Below are 13,403 nucleotides of genomic sequence, written 5' to 3' on the forward strand. Positions count from 1 at the left end.
TACTTGTTTTGATCTGTAGATGTTTTCTCTCCAGGATATTTAATTGTTAAAAATAACTTTTTTCTTTTTATCAATTTTTTCATAAAGGCACGTAGAAGTGATTCAGTTACTGCGCGAAACTGGAGCTCACCTTTCCAGCCAGGAGCTAGAGAACATAGGAACCGAACTTTGCAGGTAAAGATGACATAAGTTTGGATACTGCGCTGTAGCGTGGTCCAAGTGTCAGGAGCACAGCTAGCTCCCAGCCTAATAGCTAGGCAACACAGCGAGCTCCGCTGGGATCAATGAGCCTTCTCCAAATGTTTGCGTTCCTGATGGGGCGGGGGAGCCAGCAGCCCGCTGCTTGATCCTTGCAGCAACAGTAGCACAGCAACTGCTGAACTCGTACCAGGCCCACAGCCGTTCCTGCCCTGCCGTGGCTTCCACCTCTTGCTCCAACCCTTGTTCCTGCTGTTTGACTCGTGTCCGCTTCAGTCTAGTCCTTGCCTCCCTGCCCTTTTCTGACTCAAACTCTGATCTATGGCTCGCCTTCTCGATTGTGAATTTGGCTTACCCTTTGGCTTGATGTTCCCAATCCTGATTCTGGTTCTGACCTTTTGGCTTGGCTCCTCAATCTTGACTCTGGCTTCATCCTTGGATTGGCACCTGACTCCTGGATCTATGCTCGCCATTACTCTGGTCTGCTGCCACAACCACCAGGTAAGGTCCTGCTGCACCCACTAGGTAGGCCACCCATGCCCCGGCATCTTACACCAAGTCAGCTGTGCTAATATGCAGCAGTTATAGTTACATCATCATCCGGTTATCTCTATTTTCAAGGGTAAATGATTGAGTTGTTAATATGCCCAGGACTTACTTTGAAATGGGAAACAAATGGGGGGCTTATTATTGAAGCAAACCAATGTGGCTGATTATAAATTACCGGAGTGATACAATAATACGTTAGCGCAAACTAGGAATCCACACGGGGGAGTTACAGCACAGCACTTTGGTGTGCACTACAGTTCGCACCTCCATAGTCGGAACTGTGGTGCAGTGTAGCAAGGCCCTAAGTGAGGAATTCTTGGGTTGTAATCTTGATTCTGACACTGCTGTGGCCTTGGGTATCTTTATCTCAGTGCCACAGTTACTCTGTCTGTAAAACAGTGATTTTTGATAGTGACCTGTTTCAATGAGTGATGTGAGAATTGTTTCTCAAATACTTTCAAGATGGAAAGCACTATATAAATAATTATTATATATGCCAGGGACCATTGGGTACCTGGCATATATTATTTTGGGGCTAGAATTAATAACTAAAATGCAAGTAAAGGGACCAAATTAACCATTGACTGTGTGACACACCTGAAGGAGTATAGCAGAACTCCACAAGTGAAAGGGAGAGCTTTATGGAAAATGTGTAAATGGATTTGAAGCAAATCTGTCCCTCTTCCTGATACATTTTTATACATTTTATTACTATTGGGTTGTAGGGAACTTGTGTTTTTAGTATCTGGATCTTGAGATTAGAGCAACAAGGACAATTTATACTGAAACTATGGAGTGGTTTTATTAAAAAAGAATAAATACCTGTATTATGGAGGAATGGCTTCAACCTTAACTGTAGAGCGAGAATAGCATCTGTCACAAGAAGAATAACAAGAAAATCCAATAAATATGGGTTCAGACCTGCAAATTGGTGGGAACTCTAGCCCCAGTTCACCATATCACTTAAGTACATGCTTAACATTAAGCAGATACATAGTTCCATTGACGTCAACACTTTCCATACACTGCTTTTCCATACTAATTTTTCATTAATAAAAAATTGCAGTATTTCATCAACTTAAAAGAAAATCATATGGCTTTTTTTCAGAGATGCTGGTGACTTGACCACCTGCAGTTCCCTCTGAAAATTGTCTCAGTAGATTCTACAATTCTTAAAGTAACAGGCCTTCCCTTCTTTCTTCCTCATTCCCCCAACAATAAATTAAATACTAGTCTCCTCACCCAGACAGAATACTGAACAAAATACATTGTACCACATCTTCAAGGACTACAGCTCGGCTACCCCCACAGAAAATATGGATTCCACAGTTGAGGGCCTTCTACTAATTACACCTTGCTACCAGCTTTTGGACATGTAAATATAGGGACTCTTAGGTGGAGTTCCTCAACTGTTATGACAATATGCAGGAGAGAGACTCTCTGGCACATAGCCTGCATCCAAACCATATAGAGCCATATTACATATTTCCCAGAGCATTGCAAGCGAAGGAAACAATGGAAAGACTTTTCAAATTAAGAGTTTACTAACTCTGAGCCACCTGTCAGAAGTGTTAGGGGAGCGGCTCAAAAAATTACATTCTTTCACAAATAAATTGACCCGATACATAGCCCCCTCTACCCTCTGCATTTAAGCAGAACCTGCTTAACTGGCTAGCCTGATAGTAGTACTAGAAAAATGAGAGCATGCGGCTTTAAACAAAAAGTGAATGTGATGCAATTTGTGGTCGTACATTCAGGGAATATTGTGTACGCTGGATCTGTATTGTGTACATTGCGTGATCTCTTGTATTTTGAATGAAGTGGTAATGAAACCCTGAGGCTTTTGAGGTATTTTAAATTGGTTTTTAATGGTATTAAGCTAACAGAGGACAAAAAAACCCATTTGTTTTAAAGATCTCTCCTGTGCAGAGAGTGGAATATACATATGTGGAGAGGAGAATGCGTGGGTTTTGTGCATGGAATGATTGCATGGATTTCCTTGTCTTGAGACTTTCCACCACACAAAATGAACGAAGCATGAAACAGCTCTTTCACAGCCACTCCACACACAAGAATAGTGGCCTCACACCTATGGGGAACCCAGGACTACTGCATCAGCGTAAATCCTGTGGCCATGCCCCTTGCATTGGCCTACAAAGAGCTGATGTGGAGTCCGGTTCCACAATGCACATGGTATTGAGAGAGACACTGAACTTTGACTTATCAGCAGGGCACTTCTGCACAAGGGAACCACTTGACTTATACTGCTCTGAAAGGTCTTTGGTGTCCCTTTGCAGAGAGTTGAATTTCCTCCAGAGTGTATGAGCCAAAATGCTAAAGTGTTTGTAGTTAATATTGTCTTGTTGCAGGTATTCTGTCCTTCCAAGGTGTCAGGAATACTCACTTTGGGATATGACAGCTCTTAGATGATTTGAGCAAAACTCAGTGATTTATTCTTCCATGCTATTCAATTTCACGTTATCCTCCACCCCTGCACCATCTTCCTAGGGAGTTTTCTCGTACTAGGCATTGGCATATTGGTGAGGCTGTTGCATGCATTCAACCTGGTTAGAGTTGCCTTTGGAACAAATAGGTGTTTTATTGACTTCTCCTTCTGTCTAATTTAAGTGACCGGCACCATGGCAATATGCCCAGCCCCCAGGGTGTGGAGAGCGAAAGCTGGTTGGTTCCTAAGTAGCATTCAAGCACTGGTTTAGCTAATTTTAGCATTGTGTCAGGAGTCATCTTGTATTGTTTTCTACCTGAATTAAGATCCAAAAGCCAGTTTTTCTCACTGCTTCTCTATTGTCAAAATAATTTGGCTTTATTCTGTACTCATTCATCTCCATGGCCAGTACTTTTGCTGTTCTAACGCTAACCCCTTAATTTCCTTGTCTTTAGACATAAAATGATTTAGGATTTAGAAGTGTTCAGTTTAGTACATTTGGTCATCGGTTGATAACTGTAAAATGTCAGTTGAAATTCTTTGTAGTGCATCTAGTGTTGGAACTGTACTTGCAAACAAAACACTATCACGTTATCCAGTCTTTTAGCTGCCTCTTTTAAGGGTTAATTCATCCTGTTGTTTTTAGAAAGTGAGATGAGGAATTTGCATTTTTAAGACGTTTAGTTCTTTGATCTCACGTTTCCAATTTGTCAAGATGAGAACTAAGTTTTCTTACCTGTCGTCCCTTAGAATCTTCCAAATCTGTTTTCCTACTGCAGGGTCATTGTTGTCTTTATGCAAAACAAAACTGTGACAACTCCCAAGACATATAATGGTGACTCCCCAAATTTGTTCAGAAAGCTGCTCTGCTAGATCCAGTTTAGCCTCAAATTTGATTTATACTGGCTGGGTTTTTGACTGTCAATTAAGTGAATGTCACCTCTTCTGAACATCTGTGCTCAACAAGGCTGAAATAAGGGCCGGCGAGCAAGCAAATGAGTTCACTCACTCATATCCTCATATGTTAAAATATCAGTTTATGAAATCCAAGGATGTTCTTTTTCAAACCTGTTATCAGGATAACATACCTTTTTAAGTCTGATCCCAGATGTTGGGATAAATTATAGTTCGGAAGGTAATAGGACCATGCTTCTATTATCTGGTTAACTTTCTGAAGAAATAAAATATGAAGCAGGCTTTTATAATCTTAATCTCCCATCTCTCCTTGCAGTTACGAAAAATGAATAAAAAGGCCTGGGGACACTGGATAATATGAACGGTATCCTTGAGTACACCGTAGACAGAATTATTTTAGTCCCTCACAGAATCACTACCTTGCTTATCAAGAATCTTCACCAACAGAGAAACATAATTTCTTTACTGCCTGGGTGGTGCTGCAGCTACAAATATCTCACCATTTCCCAGTGGCTTTAGTTACACCTTGAACAAGCAGGATCCCCACATGGAACTGTGTATAAGAGCCCCTGAGAAAGATCAGGTCCTGAGCTCACCATGAAAAAAGAACTCAGCCTCCCCACCCTTTGCAAAATCCCACAGATGAGTCATCAATACCTCATGTTTCAGAGTAGCAGCCGTGTTAGTCTGTATTCGCAAAAAGAAAAGGAGGACTTGTGGCACCTTAGAGACTAACCAATTTATTTGAGCATGAGCTCAATACCTCATGGTAAACACTATCAGTAGCCGCTATGAAACTTGTACTTTCTTCTAAGCCAGTTAAAATGTTACCAACTTTTTATACATCTTTTGCTGTCACTGCAGTGCGTATTTTGAAGGTCATGAAGCACTCGTAACAGTTTTTATGCTTGTAATCTAGTGCTACCTGCACATACTAGCTAATATTATTACATTTATCACTTTTCTGCTATCTTGACTCTTCTACAGTCAAGTCATTTTGCCCATAATGGAAATTCCTGTATTATGTAACTGTTCTATAGTCATCCTTCCCAAATGTTAAAAATCCAGTGATTGGTAGTTTCATCTATGCTTCCTGCAGACTATATGGTAAGCCAAGTGGCACAAGAGCTTAGCAGTGTGGTGTTTTTCACACTCAACCAGTGCTGAAGAGTTATCTGTTTTGGAGGGTGGGATTTCCTTTTTTTAAACAAAAATATATGAAGCCTTGAACGTTTGAAACTGGGCTGGCATTAAAATATGTTCTGCACCAGACACACTCCCATTTTTCTATAGAGCCAGGCCCTTCCTTCCCGTGCTTTTCTGCATGTGTGCAAGAAAGAAGCTCCTGTCTTGCAAACCTCAGGATCACTTCAAAAGCTTCTTGGGTTATGTCTACACTGCATTTGGGAGCAAGCCTTCCAGCTCGAGTCCAAAGACTTGTGCTAGCATGGTAAAAATAGCTCCATAGATGGTACTTTGATGTTGCAACTTGGGCTGGAGCTTGGGCTCTCGTGGCCGGAGTGGAGTTGGCAGTCTGAGCCCAAATGTGAAAGCACTGTCTGTTCATCTAGCATGAGCCCCACTAGCACAAATCTGTGGACCTGGCCAGAAGTGGTGTAGACATGCCCATGCAAGACAAGCAGGAAGGTAGCTCTTCTGTTGTAAACTAGGGGAGTCTGTAGTAGGAGGGGTTCTCTCTTGTGCTCCTTTCAAGGCATGCCAGTGGCTCCCCTCTGGAGCGGCTCTCCTCTGTTGCCAACCTGTTAGGTGCACAGGAGGCTTCTGGCTGTGGGTAGGAGACCCTGCAAACCTCGGAAGGTACATAGCAGTGGAGTTCCTGTTGTGCAGACCTAAAGAGATTTCCTTTTCAGCACACCTCTGAAATTGGATTAAAGTTATTTAGAATCAACATAATGTCTGAGAGATGCAAGATGACCAAGCTACTTGCATTCTTCAAGCATATCAAATTGACTGACCCTTTAAAATTTAAAATTTAATTTAAAAATCAATTTAAAAATCTCACCTAGGTCTTTACCAAAACCATTCCTCTGAGGCAGTAAACCTCAAAGGATACCCCTATTTAGCTTTTGATATCCTGGAGGAAAAATGTAAATTGGCTGTGAATTAATCAACAGAATAGAATAAAGTTCACATATAGTGACAGATGTGAAAACAAATAATAAACATTTATCTCACTGGTTTTGCTCTTGGTTAGGATACAGTGGTACTAAATTATCTGTGTGTTCATTACCCCTTTGAGCAATTGTGACTTGATAACCTGGCATTCTTAGTTTTGTTGGTAAAGACTCCCATCTATGATGATGTCAGCAGATTTGAACAAATCCAGACACAGAGATTTCATGTGTTCCACTACGGTCTTGAGGGTCAGCACCTTTTATTTGGCCTTGAATTAAAGCCAAACCCCAAAATGTTTTTTTCACTTCAAATTCTGTCATCCCACATCCCTTATTTAAAATAAGCATCTGAATTGTGGATGTGCAGTCAGTCACCAAACTGAAACAGAGGAATTTCTTTGCTACATCCTTAGGCGAAATGCAGGGTAATCAGCTAAGTCTGGTTTATTTTTGGCTGGACAGTTATTCAGCAATAGTTTGAATTAGCAAACTTCTGAGGATGTGATTTTTTTAAAATTTGCAACAGCCATTCATTGTTACAAGAAATCCTGATCAGTGAAGAGTATTATTTTTGTTTGTTTGTTACTGACTTAGAAGCTTCATGGTTTCAACCTCTGTGGCAATTTTAACTCAGATTGCCCTTTCTGAACAAGAGCTTTGGGGTGGGCAGCATGCAAGTAACGAAAGCAATTTTGTTTGTGGTGCTTACTGTGATACTGTCTGAATTACCTGGGTTTGTTTGGTAACACGGTGTTTTTTAATGTGCTCTTCTTTGGGCATAGTGATTTTTTTGCTTTGCGCGATAGGTGAATGATAGACCCCTTTTTGGCAGCCCAGCACTTTCCTGTCCAGACTTTGAGAAGCTCTTGATTCTCATCGTCTGGCTTTGATTTTTATAGCCAGAGAATCTCACGGTGCCTATAGCAAAAGATGAATCTTCTGAAACAAATAAACTTTAACTTGTTGAGTAGCCACTGCTGTGAGCTATTCATTTCCCTATTTTTCTAATACTCCTGTTGTCTTGTGCAATTTATAAGGGCTCTTCCCTTTCAACTCACTTTTAAACTCCCCACTTTGGTCTGTTGTCAGTGGGAAATAACCTTTTTGCAACATTGCTTTCCATTATGACAGGTTTCAGAGTAACAGCCGTGTTAGTCTGTATTCGCAAAAAGAAAAGGAGTACTTGTGGCACCTTAGAGACTAACCAATTTATTTGAACATAAGCTTTTGTGAGCTACAGCTCACTTCATCGGATGCAGCTGTAGTTAGTGCTTCCTCAACATTTCTTCTCTTACGTATGCCAGCCTGCTCCCACTATTAAATTTCTCATACAAAACAAAGACCCTAACTCCTCTCCATCTGTCCCCTACCCCTTCACTCCATCTCAACAGCCAAAGGCACAGCCTTTCTCTTCTTCCCACCCTCTCAGGCTGCTGCAAGCAAAGACCTTAAAAAAGCTTTCTTCTCACTCACCCTCAGGCTGCTGCAGTTAGAGGCTTCCACTCCCCTTTAAAGATTTTTTTTAAGTACCTGAAAATATTTATCAACAGTTGAGAAGTGGCCTCAGACTAGCAGGGAGTAACAACTTTTGCAGACTTGACTGCAGAATGACCCTTCTACAAGCAGTCCTGGCTGCCTGCTGCTGATATCTCACATGCCTTTGCTGCATGTGACTCCTCCCTTACCCCCTCAAGTCTGCTGAGCCAGTCTACCACACTCAGGAGCCTTTCACCTTCCTCCTTATCCTTTGCCTGCTGTCCTCTGTACTCTTTTTCCTTCAGAGAGAGAGCGACATTCAGACCAGCAGGTCATATGCCACAGACGAAACAAACAGGCCTTTTCCATCCCTCATTTCAATGAGATCCAACCTCACTGGAGAATCACCTGGCTGTTTCTGTTCAGATATTCAGCAAGTCATCAATATTAACGTTTAAGGGCCTTACGGCTCCAGAGCTAACAGCCTCGTGAGATGGCTGGGGGTAGCCCCAGTCCTTAAAGTGCATCAGGTTGCAGATCTGGGAAACAACCTTTCTAAGAAGCCAGCCAAGTTGCTGAGGGGTACACATTTTTAGTACTGTCTGGGGAGGGGAGCCCCGCTGATTGGTTGCTTTCCCCAGGGCTACTGCAGCAAGCAGGCAGAGCTCTCCACTCCATCCCCAAGCAACCTGCACCATTCTCGCAGGGGATGGGGAGGAAGTAGAAAGAGTCCAGCTGCTCATGACAGCTCTGCTCTCCTGCCAGTAATGGGACAGCTCCTCTGCTCCTTCCATCCCTGCATCCTGGGAAAGCAGAGAGGGGACCCCAGTGCAGCTCCCCCAAGGCTTTGGGGGTGTGGTGAAGAACCCCTAGAGCTGGAGGAGGAGCAGAGGTAAGGCTGAAAGGGGTAGGATTGATATGTGGATTGAAGGGCGGGATTGATTTGGGGTCAGAAATAATTGCTGGGGGATACAGGCAGATGGCGGAGTGATGGTGAGACCCACCCACTTTTTTCAGACTACGTCCTGCTGTTCTGTTGTTTCAGCCTGTCTGCAGGTGACATTGCATTGGGGCACATCCAGGAGTTTTTCACACCACAAGGGCTAGAAACACTTTTTTTAATTGAAAGATTAAGTTCTGCAGATACTAGTCGGGCTGCCAGCAGGCCTGCAAGAAACTGCCTGCTGTTGTCACACCAAAGATTTAAAATCCACTTTTGTCTTGATTCACTTTGATACAGTATAATGTTTGTCATCTAGAAATGGTGGGCATAGACCACCCTTAGCAGACTTTTCTTCTCGTTGTGTGTAAAATGGCTGTTTATTGGCATGGAGTTTTATAAATTGCCCTTAATTTAAGATCCAAATACTGTAGCACCATTGCAATTATCCAAATGGCACCACAGAAACATAATGCTGTCCTGACCGCTGATCATGACTATTAACATTCATGCTAGAGGCAATATTGTATCAGGTATGTTTATACAACTTTTGGAGTTTGTTTTTTAAGTGCAATATTTTGTTAGCATGTCTGCTGTCACTCTCTTTATAGTAAAACTATTATTGAAAATGCAAAACTCTGCAACTCAAATGTGGGATAGGCCCCCCCCATCCCTCTTAGACTCCATTTCACAGGATATATATTGTGTTGTGAAATATGAAACTCCGTATCTTTTTTCCCCTTTGGTCATAGTCACACCCACTGGGTGAAACTAGCCTGTTGTAAGTTGCTTATAATACAGCCCTGTTAAGTTAAGGAACTGATTCATCAAGCCGTGTTGCTGGCTCAGCTGTTGAAAGCTTTTGTAAACTTCTCCCTCGCTTACTTGTACCCCCCCCCCCCAATCCTGGCAGTCATGCTAAGATTGTTGTTGGTTTAGTGTTCACATTCGTTTCGCTGATAGTTAAGAGAACACAGTATGACAGTGAGCTGCCCTTACAGATTTAGAAAAAGTAAACTATTCTTAATTGTTCTTTTTCCAGCCTCGCTGCTAACGGCGATGTGGAAGGGTTGTATGCCTGGCATCTAGCTGGCGCAAGCCTGGAACAAGCTGGTTACGACGGCAGAACTCCCTTACAAATAGTAAGTGTGGCTTTTGCCGTACTGCATGTGGAGCTCCGCGAAGCGTGTGTGTTACGGCACGGCTGTTCTGACACGTAGGTTGGGCAAATTAAATGCCACTTTGGTTCCGACAATTTTGATGAAAAAAAAAAGTCTTTGCTTCAGATTTATGACAGGTCCAGAACTCTTGTCAAGCAATAAGTCATTCTCCCAACTCCCCACAAGTAATTAGACATTTCAGTCAGGCTTTAAGTCGTTTTGCATGCGTGTGTACGTGCACACGCGACAGGGCAATACTCTTTACATTTCTGTTTACAGGCAGAAGCTACAGGCCATGTGGAGCTCCTAGACTTTCTTAATCAACTGAAGATAAAGATGGTAATGGTTCTTCTGAAAGTTCTTGGTTGCTGAAATGAGCTTTGGTTGTCTTCTGTTGTTGTTGTAGGATGGTTTTGTAGTTAAGGCCCTGGACTGGGCTTGGAGAATTCTGAGTCCAGTTCCTGGCTTTGCCACAAACTTCTCTGTGACCTTGAGCAAGACCTTTAACCTCTCTGTGCCTCAGTTCCCCATTTATAAAATGGGGATATAATCTAAATAGACTCTTTGGGGTAGGGACTGTGTCTATACAGCACCTAGTGCTATGGGATCATGAATTTCATCTAAGTGTTACTGTAATGCAAAAGATAGATAATTTACAAAGTAAAGGATGCATTAGTGAGTTTCTTCTCCACAGGTCTGACAACCGTTGGTACATGGATTTAAATTTACTTAAGTAAACCCAAATCAGGAATACTTCTAGTTAGAATCAAAGCAGACAGACAAACTACAACTATGCAAATACTTCAGAGTTTACATATTTCATTCAAAAGGAAAATGTTGCGTTTTTGTAATGTGTGCAAATAGATTACGCTTATAGCAACCAAGAAAATACACTGAGTGAATTAAACATTCCCCAAAACAAGTATCTTGATACTTAAACCAACAAGTTCCTTTCATGTAACTGTATGGATCTGTTTTCATTTTATGTGACTTAAGGAGTCTTTAGACAGAGGATGAGTTTAATTAGCTAAACAATCTAATAACAGCACTAGAGAAAACAGCATCTTTAGGAAATATGTATCGCACCTTCACCAGAAACTTAAAGAACAGAGTGACACTTCAGCTCTTTTTGCAACTGTTTTTTGGGGTATGTCTACACTGCAATTAAAAACTCGCGGCTGGCCTGTGCCAGCTGACTTGGGCTTGCATGGCTTGGGCTTTGGGGCTGTTTCATTGCAGTGTAGACTTCCAGACATTTCCATGTCAAGATTAAAAGGCAAGATGGGCTCATTTGCCAGAGCAACAACTTGGGATCACTTCGTATCATCCCACTCCTTTCTCATCTCATCCCTGGCACGTTTTGATGGCTTATTCATCTGTCTTGTCTGTATTAGATTGTAAATTCCTCTGAGTAGTACCCTTGCCTCATATGGATACCTATGGCACTATATAAATGATAACACACACTCTGGCTCACTGGCTTGAGGACAGACTGTATTGTAGTTAGCCAGCACTGAAAACAAGTGGCGCAGATCTTCAGCTAGACTGAATACACCAATGACAATTTAGCCAGCAGAGCATTTGCCCCCGGCTATCCTAACTCAGGATTTTGTTCCTAATAATGTAATTTAGACCATCTGAATTTAAAAAAAAAAAGAGAGAGAGAGACCTGACTAAGCACATGTTAGGAATTAATGACCATTGACAATAGAAGACTTGAGTTTAAAAGGCCTTACAGATTCACCCTGCCATTGTAGATTCTGAATCAGGACAGTAAGAGAGATCAGGAATTTCAGAGACTGACTGAATTCTAAATTCTTTACACTGAATGTCAAAATTAACAGTATTGACATATATCTTCTCCAGCCAACAGTCAAATAAAACTGGGAGAACAGTCAACCAAATCTTAAATGATGCATGGATGTTTCGAGAAGATTCACCACTCAGCTTGCCAATATAACTGGAGGAATTTTAAACACTTACATTTTTTTTCAAAAAATTCTACTCTGATGCAATCATCTCACGTTGGAGATTAGATATCTCTCTTTTCCAGTGTACTGGAAAATCTAAGATATTGGAAAGGTTAAAAAAAACCAAAACCCTCAGGATGTTTAAACACTTTGGGCTGGATTTTCCACTGCTATGCACCTTGGGTAGTCATTTACACCTGTATAAAGTGGATGTAAAACTCTCCCATTGGTGTATGTGAGTGGGGAATTCTCATTGGTAGCATTCTATACCCACTACTCACTGATTTAGTGTTTCAGTAAAATTCAAAGATTTGTGGTGCCTTTACATTCACCTCAATTGAAATCAATACTTATTTTTAAATAAAATTTGATATCAGACTGAGAAGCATGTCACTTTAAATCTGTAACTTTCATATGGGCCAGCTCTTGATTTTTATTTTTTTTTTAATCTTCCCTACCTATAGGAAAGACAATCTGAAGGCATTCCTGAGTGTTGGATTAGAGTTTACTCTAATGTAAGCTCTTCTTGGAAAGGCTTCAGGCAAATTTGAAGTGGTCCACACTGCGTGTCTTAAAGCTAACTGTTTCTTTATATGATTTCTCCATAGGTTATGGAAACATTTCTGGAAAAAAGCCAGTTTTGAACAATTAAACAATACTGGGCAATAATTTTTTTTATTTAAAAAAGAAGAAGAATTAAAAAAGGAAGGTGGAGATGATCGCAGTTGCTACTAGAGTATATTGGGAACCTAGAATTAATTTAGAAATAGATTTACTTTTTTCTTATCTTTTAAGATTATTTTCTTATGGCTGATATTTTAACTTTCTTTTAAAAAATGAAAACCTGTTACACTAGCTTGTCACATCTTAGTTCAGGTCCTTTTTCAGTGCCAAGTGTCTGAGCATATAGCTGTAAACAAATGAGACTGGAATGTCATGATAGTGTGTCTCACTGTATAAATATTTTATTTTATTTTTTCTATAACTAGCATGCTGAATTTTTTATTTTCTATAATTGGGACACTGAGTTTTTATCTAGTAAATCTATGGGGGAAATGCTGCATGCAACCTGCACCATTTCTCTTATGGTGAATTTATATTTTGGGGGTGGAGTTCAAAGTTGATTATATATCCATGGATTTACATTAATAAAATCTCTGGAAATAAATGTTTTGTTTCACTTCACTGGTTTCTTGCAATAGTTTAGATTATGTCAGTAATAATAATTACAACAACTGTGTGTGTGTGTCAGCACAAATAATTGCATCAATCAAGAGCATCCGCCTGCAGTTCTGTGCTAATATTCACCGATGTGTCACTTTAAATTGCACTTTTTAAATGTATTATAAGGCTGACACCTTAAACACAGGGCTTGTTTGCAGTGTGACACAGTGCAGACTACACGCTTCAGAATTGTGTGCCAAAAGGTTGCTAACTGCTCCGGGTGGGTGCTGCAGGTGTGTTCTAAAAGGTACCCAGTTCACATTAACATGAACTATAGTAAGAGACACTTTGATGCACTCTGCAATTCGAATCCCCATAGTTTGCACGGTGGCACAGTGTAGACGTAGCCACGTTCATTGATGGGACTCTCTAACTGAACTGAGTTTCTGT

General features: G+C 41.0%; 1 protein-coding gene across 2 annotated transcripts in view; it reads left to right on the forward strand.

Annotated features, from left to right (window-relative positions):
* Positions 1–12,957, forward strand: part of ASPG (asparaginase) — an 83,175-nt gene extending 70,218 nt beyond the window's left edge. Inside the window, exons 13-17 of one of the 2 annotated variants that reach the window (XM_073349794.1) lie at positions 88–174; positions 9,702–9,801; positions 10,099–10,158; positions 12,254–12,304; positions 12,398–12,957. In XM_073349794.1, coding sequence (XP_073205895.1) covers positions 88–174; positions 9,702–9,801; positions 10,099–10,158; positions 12,254–12,304; positions 12,398–12,433 — 334 coding nt within the window. In that variant the 3' untranslated portion in view covers positions 12,434–12,957. The remainder of the gene's footprint in view (positions 1–87; positions 175–9,701; positions 9,802–10,098; positions 10,159–12,253; positions 12,305–12,397) is intronic. The other variant, XM_073349796.2, reaches the window with a different exon arrangement.
* The last annotated feature ends 446 nt before the right edge of the window (positions 12,958–13,403 follow it).

Source organism: Lepidochelys kempii, chromosome 6 (assembly GCF_965140285.1).
Source record: "Lepidochelys kempii isolate rLepKem1 chromosome 6, rLepKem1.hap1, whole genome shotgun sequence".
NCBI lineage: Eukaryota > Metazoa > Chordata > Testudines > Cheloniidae > Lepidochelys > Lepidochelys kempii.